This window comes from Vulpes vulpes, chromosome 8 (genome assembly GCF_048418805.1).
Source record: "Vulpes vulpes isolate BD-2025 chromosome 8, VulVul3, whole genome shotgun sequence".
NCBI lineage: Eukaryota > Metazoa > Chordata > Mammalia > Carnivora > Canidae > Vulpes > Vulpes vulpes.
Genome location: NC_132787.1, coordinates 60,735,942 through 60,750,656, shown reverse-complemented (window position 1 = coordinate 60,750,656; position 14,715 = coordinate 60,735,942). Strand labels below are relative to the sequence as shown.

Here is a 14,715-nt window from a genome sequence, read left to right as displayed (position 1 = left end):
ATGACTCATGGCTTCCAAACTGATAGGCAATAGACAAGTGCTGATGTGATGCCGGGACCACAGTGGGTGATGAGGAAAGGCCTGGATCAGGGGCAGGGGCACAGGGAGTTCAGTGTGGATGGGAACCAAGGAGCCAGTGAGGCATCCAGGGGAGCTACCTAAGATGTGGCTGGATCTAAGGGCTCCTGTGAACTAAAGGCCTAGAAGCTTCTCTAACATGAGTGGTCCCTGAAGCCAGGGAAGGTGAGGGGACCTCAGTGCCCAGAGGAGAGGACACAGGCAGACCATCAGGACCATCAGACTGGGAAGCTCCCGAATAGGAGCAGGTGGAGCAGCAGGAGGCTGCAGGGGACCCTGGATACTTCTCCTGGGGGCCAAGGCCAGAGGGACTTTCAGAAGGAGGTGATGGTCAACAAAGCCAAACCCTGCAGAGGAGTCGAGCAGGCCACCTGACAACCAGAAAGCACAGTGGACCCTGGCAACATCAGCCACCTCCACGCATCCAACAAGCGGCCACGCTCCCACCCACAGGAGAAACCCTGCGCCACGTTTCCTGTGGTCTAAAGACCTGTTGGCTCAGCTCCCAACTCTCAATCCCTGGTCCCCGACTCCCTTCCCACCTACCAGAAAAAGAGTCCTTGTCCATCGAGGGCAGGTCCCGAGCCTGGTACATGTAGCAGCGTAGGTGGTAGCGGTTCCCATCTGCACCAAGGAAGAAGGAGAGATACCAAGTGAGGGGCCAGGGGTGGCTAAGAGCTACAGCTGGGGCAAGGGTAGAGTCTACCCTAGGAAGGGCAATAGATGAAGGATCTGAGTGATAGAAATGATATATGTCACACTCTGTGGGAGTGAGCCGCTCACAGGATCAGAACAGACCACGGCTCAAAGGTAGACACCTGAGCGTCATGTCCTTGGGCCTGGTGAGAGCTGCGAGGAGAGGATGGAGGAGAAGGAGAACGAGAAGCCAAATAAATGATGGGGGCAGCCAGAATGCACAGGGCCCTGAATGCCTGATTCTGAGCACAGAGTTGATGCACATGCCACATGTAAAGGGATGTGTGCCTGTGCACACAAATGTACGTGTGCACATGCCCACCCCACAAAAGACAATGTCCCACCACAAAGTACATAGACTCAATTCTCCCTAGCCCCCTGTATACACCTGACCACATAACCCCGTGAAAACAAGCATAAGGTTACACACCCATCCACATCACCCCCAAAGACACCACCAAGCATCACTTACAATCAAAGATGCAGGAAATCGTGGGTCTGTTCACTCCAAAGCTCAAGGTGGACACGGACATGGAATCTTCACTCCTGTCATCTACCACACCACCCTGGAGAAACAGAGCTGGTCATGGCAGATTCAGGTCCCAGAGCCTGGGGGTGCCAGGAGACCAGTACAAGGGAGTCAGATGCCCAGGGCAGGAAACCTCTAGACAACACTCTTCAGCTGCTGAGACTGGGCCATTAGTCCCTAATTTTACTAACCAGGGTAGCACATCCTCCTACATCATCCCCAGACTCCACTGTCAAGTTCACAGGGAAATTGTTCTCCCTTTCTAGTGGAGGCCAGACAAGCCAGAATGGAATTTTGAGTGATTATGGCCCAGGAGGTTAGAGTCTGATAGAAGGAAGGACTCTAGGGAAGAGAATCCAATGGGGATTTTCCCACCAGGATGAGTTAAGAAAAGCCAAATCTAGAGGGCCCAGTCTACCATCTCTGTCTACCCCTGCATATCTGGACATTGGGTCCCAGCTCTGGGAGTAGTTGCACTGCTCCCACTGAGCTGTGGGTGAAGGAGGGTGCAGACTGTGGCCAGGACAAGGACAGGAACAAGAGGCAGGGCAGGTCTGCACTCAGGTTCGGAAGCCAGTCTGTCAGTGTACTGCACATAAAACTAGCCTGTCGATCCCCCTGGCTTTGTCTTCATTGGCACTGGGTTTAACCACTGGGCCGTACACCAGCTTCCTTGGACTAGATGCCTACCCCTCAGGTGTATCCCACACCACCTCTGCCACACTGCAGCCTCTCACTGGCATCCTGCATGGTTTGGGGGCGGTGCTCAGGGACCCAGCAGGGACCAAGGCCCCCACAACCCACAAGAATAGGAAATATGCTGGTCACCACATAGCCCAGCCTCCAGACTTGGCTTTCTTGGCAAGCTCACCAACATCCTATGGCCCAGAGCCCAGCAGAGGGACTCCAGAGAGCTGGAGACTGTTCCCTCTGCATTTTGAGAGATTTCTCCAGGTCCCTCACCCATCTCCACCACTCCCCACCCCCCCACTGTCACCTACTCCACTCTCTTGCCCAGTTCCTCTTCCCAACACACAAGCACACAAACCCTTGTGTGTGAATGAAAACTCTGGCATCACCGCCAATGGCCTGTTCATCTGGACTGGCCCAACCAGAGTGGCCACCTGCCAGGACCTTCCACCCTGCCCACCCTCCTCTCCAAGTCACGCCCACTCTTAGGGCCCAGTCCCAGATCCCTTGTTGCCTCCTTGAAGCCTCCCTGGTTGCCTGCCTTCTCACTTCGGATCTGCCCACACCCAGAACCAGAACCAGCATTGCTACCCATAGCCCAAATCCTTTGCTGGGTCCTGATCAGACCTCAGGTTACTTGCCCCGTTTTCCCATTCAACACCAGGGCTTCCCTCCCCCAAACGCAACCCTCAGCTGTAGGCAGTTCAAGCTGGCCAAGACTCACACCTGCTCCATCACAAGCTCTTGCTGTTCCCTAGCTGGAAGTGTCACTGACCATCCCAATCTACCCCCCGTCCCCATCTTCAGGGCATCCTAAGACCCAGGAGACCCATAACTCCTTTGCCCTCTCCCAGTACCTACAGGGACCTCCGTATGTGCTGATAGCTGCCAGTGCACATTTCCACTCACCCCATGCCTCCTCCAGATAGCCTTCCCCAGCTGCCTCCCATGGGCACCACTTCCACCAAAACACCTCTGTCTGGGGTTCGGGCAGCAATTTCTGGGTCTCTGTCCAAGGGCAGTCCACCTTCCTGTGATCAGAAAAGGTGTCCCCTTCCCTGGGATTTCTATGAAGGCAGGTGCCAGGTGTCTCGGACCTAGCTCAGTGCTTGGCCCAGAGTAATAATGTCCATCAGAGGGAGGAATGTCCCCACACGGCAGGGGCTTTTCCACCTGTCCTAAGACACCCAGGGAAAGCCTGCCCTGGTCATTCTGGGTCAACAAAGAAATGCATCCTAAAGCTGGCCAGGTCTTCCTCTGCTCCATTCCTGCAAAAGGGCTCATAAAACACCCACGCAGGAAAGACAGGTTCATCTGCTCTTCCAGGGGACTCACTAAGGTCCAGCTTCAACCAGATTGTCTCTGGATCCCACCACAGGACACTCCCCTTCAGTGGCCCCCTTACTTTGATCACAACTCCAACACAAGCTCTAGAACCAGATTGCTGGGACTCCAGTTCAAGTCCTGACATTTATTGGCTGTGTGACTTTGGGCAGCTTGCTTAACCTCTCTGAACAAGTAAGTCTCTGTAAACTTGGAATAATTCTACAGTATCTATCTCAGAGAGTTGCTGTGGTTGTTAAGGAGAAACATTACATGTTGTTCTTTGCACACCTCCCAGCACATAATAAATGCTCAGTAAATGTTTGCTGTTAATGATCTTATATGAGAAATAAGGCAGAGGTGGGGCAGGAGCAGAGTAGGTCATAAACTATAAAACTCGCAATTATTCTCAGGGGCGGTATCCATATACCTCATACTTGTTCAAAATTATTCCAGAAGCTGGAAAAGTGGACATTTCAGGAGCCACAGCCCTGGGCAGAAATCAAAAGCAATCAATCAAGCAATCAGTCTCTCAACACACATATGCACACACACACGCGCGCACAAAGTAGGATAACAGGGAGGGATGTCATACTATAGTATGACAGGGAAAGACCCAAAGGCCCAAAGGCCATCACTCCTGAACTCCTGTCTCTTGAAGAGATGTGGACCCAAGGCATCCTGGGCATCCCCCCACCCCTGAGAAGGCATTTGGCCTGGCCATGCTACCCTGGCATCCCGCCAGAGCATGCACCAAGGCCAACAGCTGACAGCTCCCAGTTTCAGGATTTGCAAGGCCGCACATAGGGCTGGACCTAGGGGGCCCAGCAGGCCACCCCAGGCGTCAGGTGCATGACACCAAGGAAAGCAGAGCAGAACACTGGAAGCAGTGCAGTGGCCAGCGCCCCCTACCCCTGAGTGCAACAACCTGTAACACCTGCATCACAGTGCGCTTCAGTGGGAGGGAGTTCAGCTGGAGGCAGGGTGGAAGGCCTAGGACCCTGTGGCCCCTCTGCCTCAGCCTGGCAACACACTTGTGCCCCCCATGAGTCGGGTGCTAAGGTGAGTGAAGGGAGGGAGGCTGCCTCTGGCTCCCAGGGGACCCGTAACTCCTTTGCCCCCTCCCAGTACCTACAGGGACCTCCGTATGTGCTGATAGCTGCCAGTGCACATTTCCACTCACCCCATGCCTCCTCCAGATAGCCTTCCCCAGCTGCCTCCCATGGGCACCACTTCCACCAAAACACCTCTGTCTGGGGTTCGGGCAGCAATTTCTGGGTCTCTGTCCAAAGGCAGTCCACCTTCCTGTGATCAGAAAAGGTGTCCCCTTCCCTGGGATTTCTATGAAGGCAGGTGCCAGGTGTCTCGGACCTAGCTCAGTGCTTGGCCCAGAGTAATAATGTCCATCAGAGGGAGGAATGCCCCCACATGGCAGGGGCTTTTCCACCTGTCCTGCCTCCAGAGTGGGGGGGCCATGGGGCTCTCTGCCACCCCCCCCCCAGCCCCCAGTCTGCCCCTCGAGGACAAACCTGCCTCCTCCCTTCCTTCTTCCCCCAGCTCAAAAGGACACATGGGGATTGCTGAGAAGAAGCCAGGAGAACCAGCAGCCAGGCTAGGAGACCATGCACTAAAGTTCAGTCCCTCCCGGCGAAGCCCCAGCCCAGCAGGCCCCCTGCTTCCCACCCTGGGCAGGATTCCACCCACACCGCTGGCCAATGTCTTTCCATCCTCTGGTCCACGGACCTTCACAGGGCAGCCCGGGCTCTGCATGCATCCTCTTCAGACCCTGCGAGCAAAGGGGAGGCCAGCCCTCCCTCCCACCCTAGCCACGGCCTCTGAACTGAGCCCCCAGAAGTCTGGATGCCCCCAAACACCCCCAGCCTGATGACCTTCAGGCTCAACCCCCCTTTCTTGCTCCTGAGCCTTTTGCACATGGGTCTGTCTGCTGCTTTCTTTCCCTTCTTTCTCCTTGGGTGTCCAGCCTCGTCCTCAAAGGTCACCCTGCAAGGACAAGTAAGCTCGCCTCCCATGTGCTTCCACCATGCCCTGAACTTCCTCTTAGGGCATCTAGCACCCCCTGTCCCCGCTCACCCATCTGTGCCCTCCCACTGAGAGCTCTGTGAGGTCTCTGTCACCAGCCCAGGTCCCCTCACATACAGCAGGTGTTCGGTACACACCTGGAGGGCAGGTGAACAAGAGAAGGAAGTCACCTCAGGAGAGAGCAACAGTGTAAGCTATGGGGTGGGATTGGGGGGAAGCTGGTGACAAAAGCCAGCCTGTCACCCACGTTGGGCAATCAGTCTATACAGTAACAGATATTCCCATGTCATGCTTCCTTCACTAGGAGGTACATTTTGGTTTTCATGTGTACAAAAGTGGGGCTCACACCCCAGAATTTCTCTCAAAGCAAATGATGAAGCCTCATGAAAACCTGATTTGGACTTGGTGATGGGCACTGAGGAGGGCACTTGATGGGATAAGCACTGGTTATTATACTATATGTTGGCAAATCGAACTTCAATAAAAACAAATGTAAAAAAAAATTGTTTTAGCATGAGACTGGAGAGTTGAAAGACTCAAACTGACTCCACCAGCAAATCTTCATTGGATGAATGCTAAGTGCCTGATGTAAAAAAAAAAAAAACAATGTAAAAAAAAAAAACAAATCCCCCCCAAAAAAGAAAGAAGGAAACCTGATTTGAGAGCTTCTAGGAGGCACCTTCTTCCTGCTAGTCCTTTCCTGTCTTGTGCATTGTTGGATGTTTAGCAGTATCCCTGGTCTCTACCTGCTAGATCCCCATAGCTCCCTGACCACCCAAAATATCTTCAGATATTGTCAAATGTCCCCTGAGGGATGGGATGGGGGATAGAAATTGCCCCCAGTGGAGACCTACTGCTGAAAATTGAATGTGGTGAGGCACCCACAGCCCTTGGCAGGTTCCTGGCACATAAGCAGCACTCAGTAAAGGGTGCTGGTGGAGTCAGTTTGAGTCTTTCAACTCTCCAGTCTCATGCTAAAACAATATGTTCCCCCTCTTTAATCTCTTTTTTCTTTAAATTTGGAATCCATCACCTTTTCTCTGCCTCAGGACCTTTGCACAGGTTGTTTTCTCCACCTCGAGTGCCCTTTCAGGTAATCTACCTTGAGCTCTTCCCTCACCTCAGTCACCAGAGTTCTAGATACCACTGTGGCCACCATGCCTTCAGTGGCAGTCCCTCCTCAGCATCTCCTAGGTCTCCTGCATCCATCACCTGATGTGTCTGGGCAAGGCACATACGCTCCTCTAACCCCTTTACTCAGCCCAGCATCAGGCACTTAGCATTCATCCAATGAAGATTTGTCACATAAAATGAATCACCAGCATTCCTTGCTCCAAACCATGTGGGCAGCATTCAGGCCTTGGGTCTCAGGAGAAGAGTCAGGAAAATGTACATCAGACAGCACCTTCCTTCCCTCAGGGGGCTCAGAGCGGGATGCCACTGCAGAAAGAACAAGCGATATGGACCCACCCCCCAGTGGGGCCATCTTGAGGGTGAAACAGAATGGAGTGGCCCCTTGGAAGGTTGCATTCAGGAAAGCTTCCTAGAGGAGGGGAAAGAGAAGAGTGTGGGCACAAGGGGAGCAGCAGCGTGCTAGATGCCTATCCCCCAGAGCTTAGGGGAAGATTCAGCTGAAGGGGAAAAGCTGGGGCAGGGAAAACTATGAGAGGAAGGCAGCCTGCTTCTGCTCTCGCTCGGAGCCCTGGGCAGAGAGTCAGGCTGCAGTGGGAGCTGATGCTTCGCTTTGTGTCCACCCACCCTTCACCCCCGCCCCACACACCACTCTCTCTTCCCCAGCCCCACCAGGCCCCGGGCATTGGGTTTCCCACAGCCACATTCCTGCCTCCATAGCTCATGCCGATGCGACTCCCAGACTGTGGTCTGTGGCCACACACTCCATCTTGGGGCTAGCTGTGTAAGGGATCCTGCTGCTCGCCCAGGGGACTGGGAAGCATCCAACCCACCACTGCCCGGCTGGCAGCCCTGGCTCCCGGGAAGAGCCTGATCTCAAGAGTGCAGGAACTCTCTCCCTCCCAGATTGGGCAGGGCTGCCCTGGGGGTCCCCAGAGCCAGTGGCCAAACCCACCTTATCTGCTAAGGACTCCTGCCCCAGGACCTTGATGCAGCCACCACACCAGGAGGAGATGAGCAATTCTGGGAAAACAAGCAGCCTACGAAGAGGACCCCTCGTCCCGCCTAAATTGGATCCAAGACGGAGCACCAGATCTCTAGCATGTGTAAAATTCCTCTATTGCACTGGTTGTTGGTCATACACACACACACATACACACACACACACACACACACACACACACCCTCTCCCTTTAGCATGGTCCAATGCCTCATTCATACAGGGCTCAGGGAGCTGGCTCAGGATCTATGACCTGGAGGCAGGATGGAAGATGAAGGGGCAAGAGCAGTGGTGAATGAAGCAAAATGACTGGCTGAGTAGAGGGCCCCCAGGGCCGAACAAGCAGAGGACAGAGCCACCACAGCCACACCATGGAGGTCAGGAAGGAAACAACAGGGCCTTGGCGGGATCTCAGGGGACTCTTGGGAAACCCTCTGTGCCATCAGAGTCAAGCAGCCACCCTCCTGGCTTCCTGAGTAGGGCTCAGGTCCAGTGCCTGATGGGCCCAGACAACACAGGTGACAGAGCTGTTAGGAAGAAGGCTATTACCGGGGCCCCTATCTTTTATGTAAACAGCATCAGGGCCCCCCAAAAGCACCAAGTGCTGGTGCTGGCCTGCATCATCAGAAGAGCAGATTATTAAGTTTTCAGGTGTTTTGCAAGCTGGGTGTTAAACACGGCCATTTGTAACAATTAAGTCTTATAAATTTATAACTACAGAAATTTTTTTCAAGAGGTGGGTCAATCTTGATTTGACTCTTGATTTCAGCTCAAGGTCAGTCATGACCTCAGGGTCGTGGGATCAAGCCCTGCTTTGGGTTCTGTGCTGCATATGGGTCCTGCTTGGGATTCTCTCTCCCTCTCCTCCTGTCCCTCCCCACACCCTCTAAAATAAATAAATACATTTTTTTTAAAGGTGATAAATACTCAAACTCATCACTTCCTAATCATTTTACAACTTTTGACTATTATTCCACTCCTGGGGGTATTTATATCTAATGTATCTGTGGGCTGGAAACACTATATAACCATCTGCTATGGCCCATCTCCTCCTATCTCCACTCTCGGTGACGTCACACGGTTAGCTTGAAATTGGCCACAGCAGGGATATTTACACCATGGAAACCAACACGTACTACAAACTGGGTTGGGTTTGTTTTTTGGGTTCTTTTTCTGGTTATTAAACACTGACTAGTATGCTCTAGGGTGAACTGCCAGGACCTCTCCTTCACTATTGGCTTTGCTGGGACATCCAAGTAACAAACAGCAATGTAGGGTAGTATGCTATAAACTCTGTACAACCCCACCATTATCCATAGAATTTCTCGTAACAGTCATGTGAGGAAACACCACTAGAATCATTATGACTTGCCTTCTCTCTACCTCAATTTGCTCATCTGTAAAATGGGAATAATAAGCCCTATCTCTCGGGATCACGGGGGAGTTAAAGGAGATAAAACACAGGGCAGAGGGCAATGCCTGGCATAGGCACAGGCTCTAGAATGGCTGGTTAGCATTGTTCATAGAGAGCCAGAGAGTAAATACATTCACCTTTGCAGGCCATATGGTCTCTGTCGCAACTCCTGAGCTGCCACTGTAGCAGGACAGCAGCCACAGACATTGAAGACACAAATGAGCACAGTCATGTGTGAATAAAGCCCTGTCTACACAAGACGGCCGAGGATGGACTTGGCTTGTAGGCTATGGCTTGCTAACCCCTGCTCTGTAAAGGGAGCTTATTATTTTTGCTGTTATCACCTCTATCCTGAAAGTGAAAAAACTAGGGCCCAGAGAGGTCAGTGTCTTCCCTAGGATGGTACAACAAAATAACTGGCAGAGTCGGGGGTCTCCCAGCAGCCCCTCAGGGCTCTTCCCAGCTTCTGCTTCCCCGTCAGAACCAGACACCTGAGCAGGGTTCAGGGGTAGGACAGGGCTGAGCGCCAAGTCAGGGCCTTGGGGAGCCCAGGGCCCACATCACAGCCCTGGCCGCCCAGCCTCAGCTTCCAGGGAAACCCCACACAGGCTAGCAGGCCAGGCCAAAGGAGAACACTTTAAAAGAGGGAACTCGGGAACACAGACCTCCCTTCCTAATCAGGGCTGATTGCAACCTTAAGTAGAATAGCAGGAAAGGGTGCAACCCCATTTAATTTACAGCTGGAGCAGGAGCTTGGAAGCAGCTGCAAAAATCCTTGCAAAACTACCGGCCAGCCCCTGGGGAGCTTGGGAATGGAATCAGGAAACCTGGAGAATCCACAGTGCCACGTGTGGGCTGGCTCAAGCATCTGCGCGTATGCATGTGTGCACAAGTGCCCCTCTAGGCTTTCCGTGTCTCCAAATTGGAGGCTGCAGAGAATGCTCAAGCAGGTTTGACCCCTGTCAGAGTACCTCCATAATTAGGACAACCCCCGTTTGTCTGGGATGGCCCTAGCTTACGCCTGTTTCCCAGCATAATTATGAAGAGTGTCTCAGACAACAAGTTATAAGGTCACCCTAGCAACCAAAGATGTAGACCCCAGTGCGCATACAATGATACTGTACAGAGATGGAGCACCCAACACATCTGCCCAGCTGTGACACACACACTCCTCAGCACCCATGCATGCCTGTGTGCTGCCATTTTGTCTTGAGCACACAGACACACGGTTGGACCCTCCAGACGTCAGCCTTCAAATCTTGAATGAGACAGATCCTGGGGTCCACCAATTTGAAGGAACTATCCAAATGGTCCTTCCATGTGGGACAGCAAGGGGGCAGGGATGCCCCTGCTGGAGAGACCAGCCAGCCTTCAATCAGCTCCTGCTAGCACAAAACCAGGTATAGAACAGGTGCTCAAGTAGCATATTCAAGAAACAGAATCCAGGGAAACACAGAACCACCTCTCCTGCCTGGCAGACTCGGTGGGGATTTTGGTTACTTTATGAGGCAAACCCCTCTCACCTCTCAGATGCTGCTCTCAGATGAGCAGGTCAAAATGCCTGCTCCAGGAACTAGGTCTGGGTACTCTGCAAAAAGCAGGGCTTTATTCAGGCACAGAGATGGACTCTCCCCTCCTCACCCACATCTGACCTCCTCCTCAGCTCAAATCCCAAATTACTCCTCTCTGGCACCATTACCCTTCCCTGACTCCCCTTCCCAGCACTTCTGACTCCCAGCTGCCCATCTCCATCCTTAGGCTTGGGCTTGCTATCCTGTCTCTGTAGATCCTCTCCACTTCCGGCCAGGATTCAGACTTTGGACAACCAACTAGAGGCTTCTCAGGGTGGGGGTCATGGTGCCAGCTCCTTCCTCTCTAGCTGCCCTGCCTCTCCAGGGAAGTCAAGTCACATGGCTACACAAGAAAAGTGATGCTAACATCCAAGACTCCAGCCAGCTGCCCAGGACCCTCCCTAGGACCCCACTCGAGGGCCTTCTCTAGGAGGAAGACATTATGCCCTAAAGGGAATAGGAGTATGAACTTGGGGACAGAGGACAAAAGAGCCCACTGTCCGGCCTTGATTCTAGAACTAGCCATTCTATGCCACTGGGCAAGCCCCCTCTCAGAGCTCAGTTTCTTCTGGAGTAATATTATGGGCTCAGACTTGTTCTAGAACAACACTGTCCAGCAGAGCTTTCTGCAATGATGAAACTGTTCTATCGCTACACTGTCCAATATGGTAGCCATGAACCAGGTGTGGCTATTGAGCACTTGAAATATGGTTCATGTGACTATGGAAGTAAATTCTTATTTTAATTACTCTAAATGTAAATTTAAATACTCTCATGTGGCTCGTGGCTACTGTATTAGGCAGTACAGTTCTGGAAACTTGGTATCCCCAACTGTAAAATGGGTATAATAATAGAATCCAGTCTTCTGGGGGCGCTGTGAGGATAAAATGAGACCATGCACATAAAGCTGTCAGCCTGATCTCTGGCGCATGGTAAAATGGATTTTAGTAATTCTTATCCTCTTTGGGGTTCTAAAGTCCCTTGAGAATTGGAAAAAACCACGGACCCTAGACCTGAATTTACACATCATAGACACACACACACACACACGTTGCACATACACGTATATCACACGTGTGCACACATCATATACATCCGTACATACGGGCACATACATATCACACACACAGTCACATGGCACACAGCTTGTGTGTGCACACATATCATCCATGTGTTTACACATCAGACACACTTGCACACACAGATCACACCCACACACCCATAACTATGCGTCCAATTTCAAGGGGATCCAAAGCCAGGTGGAGAGCACCTTTCAAACATGAAAGTTCCTTCCAGCTCTAAAAATCTCCAAGGCTATGAGCACATGTTGCTGAGTCTCCATCTCCTTCCCTCCTGCCCAAGCTCCGGCATCTCAGAAAACCTTTCCTAACACTCGAGGCCAAGCACAGAGACAGGGCTCTGGAAAAATCCTTGCGCATGGAGGGCAGGCCCAGGGCAAGGGCGACAGGATGGATTCTGTGAGCTCATCCCAGCAGCCGTCACCAGAGTTCCCAGAGAGGCTGGTGGCGTCAGGAAGGGGTGCCTGGGTGGGAGCCGGCGGTGGCGGCAGCAAGGGGTGTGGGGCGAGGAGAGGGAGGCTGGATGGAACAGGCTATAATAGCAGCTTTGTGCTCTGCTTCCCAGCTCCCTGGGAACGCCAGGAAGATTATGAAACCGGTGTCTTTGGGAATGCCAGGATATTAGCTGGAAAAAGAATAATACGAAAATAAAATAATACTCGGGATGGAGACAGCAGACGATTAGCAGACGGAGCCAGGGCCTCCCGCTCCACGGAGGGAGCCAGGCTTGGCCCCAGCAGAAGGTTTCAGGGAAAGGCTGCCGGTGCTAATGAGCAGACAGGGCCTGCCTTCCAGCAAGATGTCTTCAGGAGGAAAACTGGCAAGCAAGGCACAGCCTGCTGGTGGACCTGTGGGCCAGGAGAGGGGTGGTAGGAGGCAAGGGGGCGCCGCAGGCCTAGTCCTCAGGCCCAAACATCCAAAAATGTCAGATTACCAGGAAGTCCACCTGACCACCACCACCCACAGTGCCTCCCTAGACTCTTTCAAGGTCTGCCTCCAAACATCCTCTTCCAAGAAGCCTCCCTCATTAGACACCATCATTCTGGAATGACCCTTATTCTGCCCTCCAGCACTGCAAAGATGCAGACCCTATTGGGTTTATTTGTACTCATGTGTGAATCAGACAGGGAGGGGCTCCATCCCAGATCACTAGCCAAGACTCCATAGGCCAGGCCTCCACCATCAGATCAGGGGATTCTTAGAAGTGAAGATTACTTTTCTCTCACCAGGGAGCAAGGAGAACATGTCGTCATTCCCTGCTTCCCTCTCTAGGACCCTGGCCACACACCTTCACCAAGTAACAGATACACCCTGCCTCTCTCAGAAAGGCATCCAAGTAGGGGAATGGGATGATGTGACCACCTCTCTCATCTTCCTGATGCACAATATGTTGTTTCACATCCTCACCACTCAAAGATGGTCCTCAGACCTGCAGCATTGGCCTCACCTGGAATCCTCTTAGAAATGCAGACTCTCAGGTTCACCCAGTCATGGAATCATGAGTGCATTTTAACAAGACCCCACACACTGTTCCCACATTCACTAAGCCCGAGAAGCACTTCTTTACATGTGTCATGTAGTTATCCCTCACAATGACCCTAGGATGCGGTGACTTTTACAGATGAGGGAACAGAGTTGCTAAAGGGATAAGTGACCTGTCTGCAGCTAGGAAGGAGAATTCAAGCCAAACCTGCTCCACTGGGAAGCCTGGCCCATCCCACCATGGCTCCCACTAAGTGAATCAGCAGACATCAATGAGCAGTGGGCAGGACTAGTACTCAAGACAGCAGGTGGGTCTTGGCACTCAGACGACTGTACCATCTGCTCCCATGATGCAGGGTGGACTTTAGCCCTGGTGCCTTGCTGGAGCATCAGTACCTCCCAGGATAGAGGACAGCAGATTCAGGGACAGGCGCATATATGGGTGACCATAAAGGGGTCAAGGTGTGTGTGTGTGTGTGTGTGTGTGTGTGTGTGTGTGTGTGTGTGTGTGTAGGTGCTGATGGAGATTCATTCACTGAAGTACAGAGTGGTCCAGATAGTTACAGTCAAATGGGCCTGTGGCCCTATCCAAATGCTGGCCACACCTAAAGACTTTCCAAAACTGTGTCCTCCAACTCCAGGTTTGTGGGATCCAGCCTCTCCAACCACTGTCTGCCTCTGGTTCTCTATGTCAGCCAAGTTCCCCCAGGACGCAGAGGGCTTCATTATGTTGGCTTCTCCTGTGCCTCACAGGCGAGTCCCATCAGCTTCACAATCAACCACCTCCCCATGTCTGTTGACTTGACATTTGATTTCAATGCTCCCTCACGACATTCTCTCCCGCATAAAGAATAAACGGATTGGTTTCTCTGTTTCTGGGAAGTGCCCCCCTTCATTCTCCCAGTCACCGAGCCATGAAAGCTTGGCAGTGGGTCCCCAGTCTTGCTCATCTTCTTCCCCCAGATCCTGGCCAGCCCCAGAACCCATCCACACTTCCGTCCATGTGTCTCTGGCTACCTCCAGCCTCGTGTCCTCTCTCCCACGGCCCTGGCCTCCCTGCACTGGGCGGCCTGGAAAGCAGCTGCCAGATCCGCCTTCTTCACACAGCACTTAACCGTGTGTGTCAGACTTGCCAGGGCCAACCATGAACTCATCACAGCCCCAGGCCCACCCCACCCACCCTGTGGCCCGGCAGTGGGAGAAGCCATGCCATGCACCCAGCAGAACCTCTGGGCCATTATGACCCTCCCCAAGCTCTGCCACTGTAATTCCCTCTACTCTAGCCCCCAGCTCCCCCCACAGATGTCACCTCATCCCAGATCACTAGCCAAGACTCCTGATGGTCTCCTGATTCTTCCACACCAACCATCCTCCATGGCTACTTGATTAATAGCCCAGAAGTCCAGCTCTAACCAGAGCATTCCTCTGCTCAACAATCCATGCTGGCTCCCTATTGTTCATTGAACTGAGTCCTGTGGCCATAATCCGTAGCTCTTTGCCCAGCACTGTTTGCAGGGATTTTTGGTTTTTTTTTTTTTTTTTCCTTCCCAGATGCTCTTCTCCCCCTCCTGATGGTGCTGTCAACTACAAAAAAGGAGCATGACCCAGGAGAGCCAATCAGAACATTCCATTCCTCACCCTCAGGCTGGCATGGGCACATGACCATGACAGCCAGTCAGTCA

The 14,715-nt window shown here is 52.6% G+C and overlaps 1 protein-coding gene across 44 annotated transcripts in view; it reads right to left on the bottom strand.

Annotated features, from left to right (window-relative positions):
- The window catches only part of DYSF (dysferlin), a 217,533-nt gene that overhangs the window by 86,644 nt on the left and 116,174 nt on the right, over positions 1–14,715 (bottom strand). For all 44 annotated transcript variants that reach the window (XM_025994580.2, XM_072766912.1, XM_025994577.2 and 41 more), the window contains 2 exons: positions 1,247–1,340; positions 625–702 (listed from right to left, as the gene is read on the bottom strand). In XM_025994580.2, coding sequence (XP_025850365.2) covers positions 625–702; positions 1,247–1,340 — 172 coding nt within the window. The remainder of the gene's footprint in view (positions 1–624; positions 703–1,246; positions 1,341–14,715) is intronic.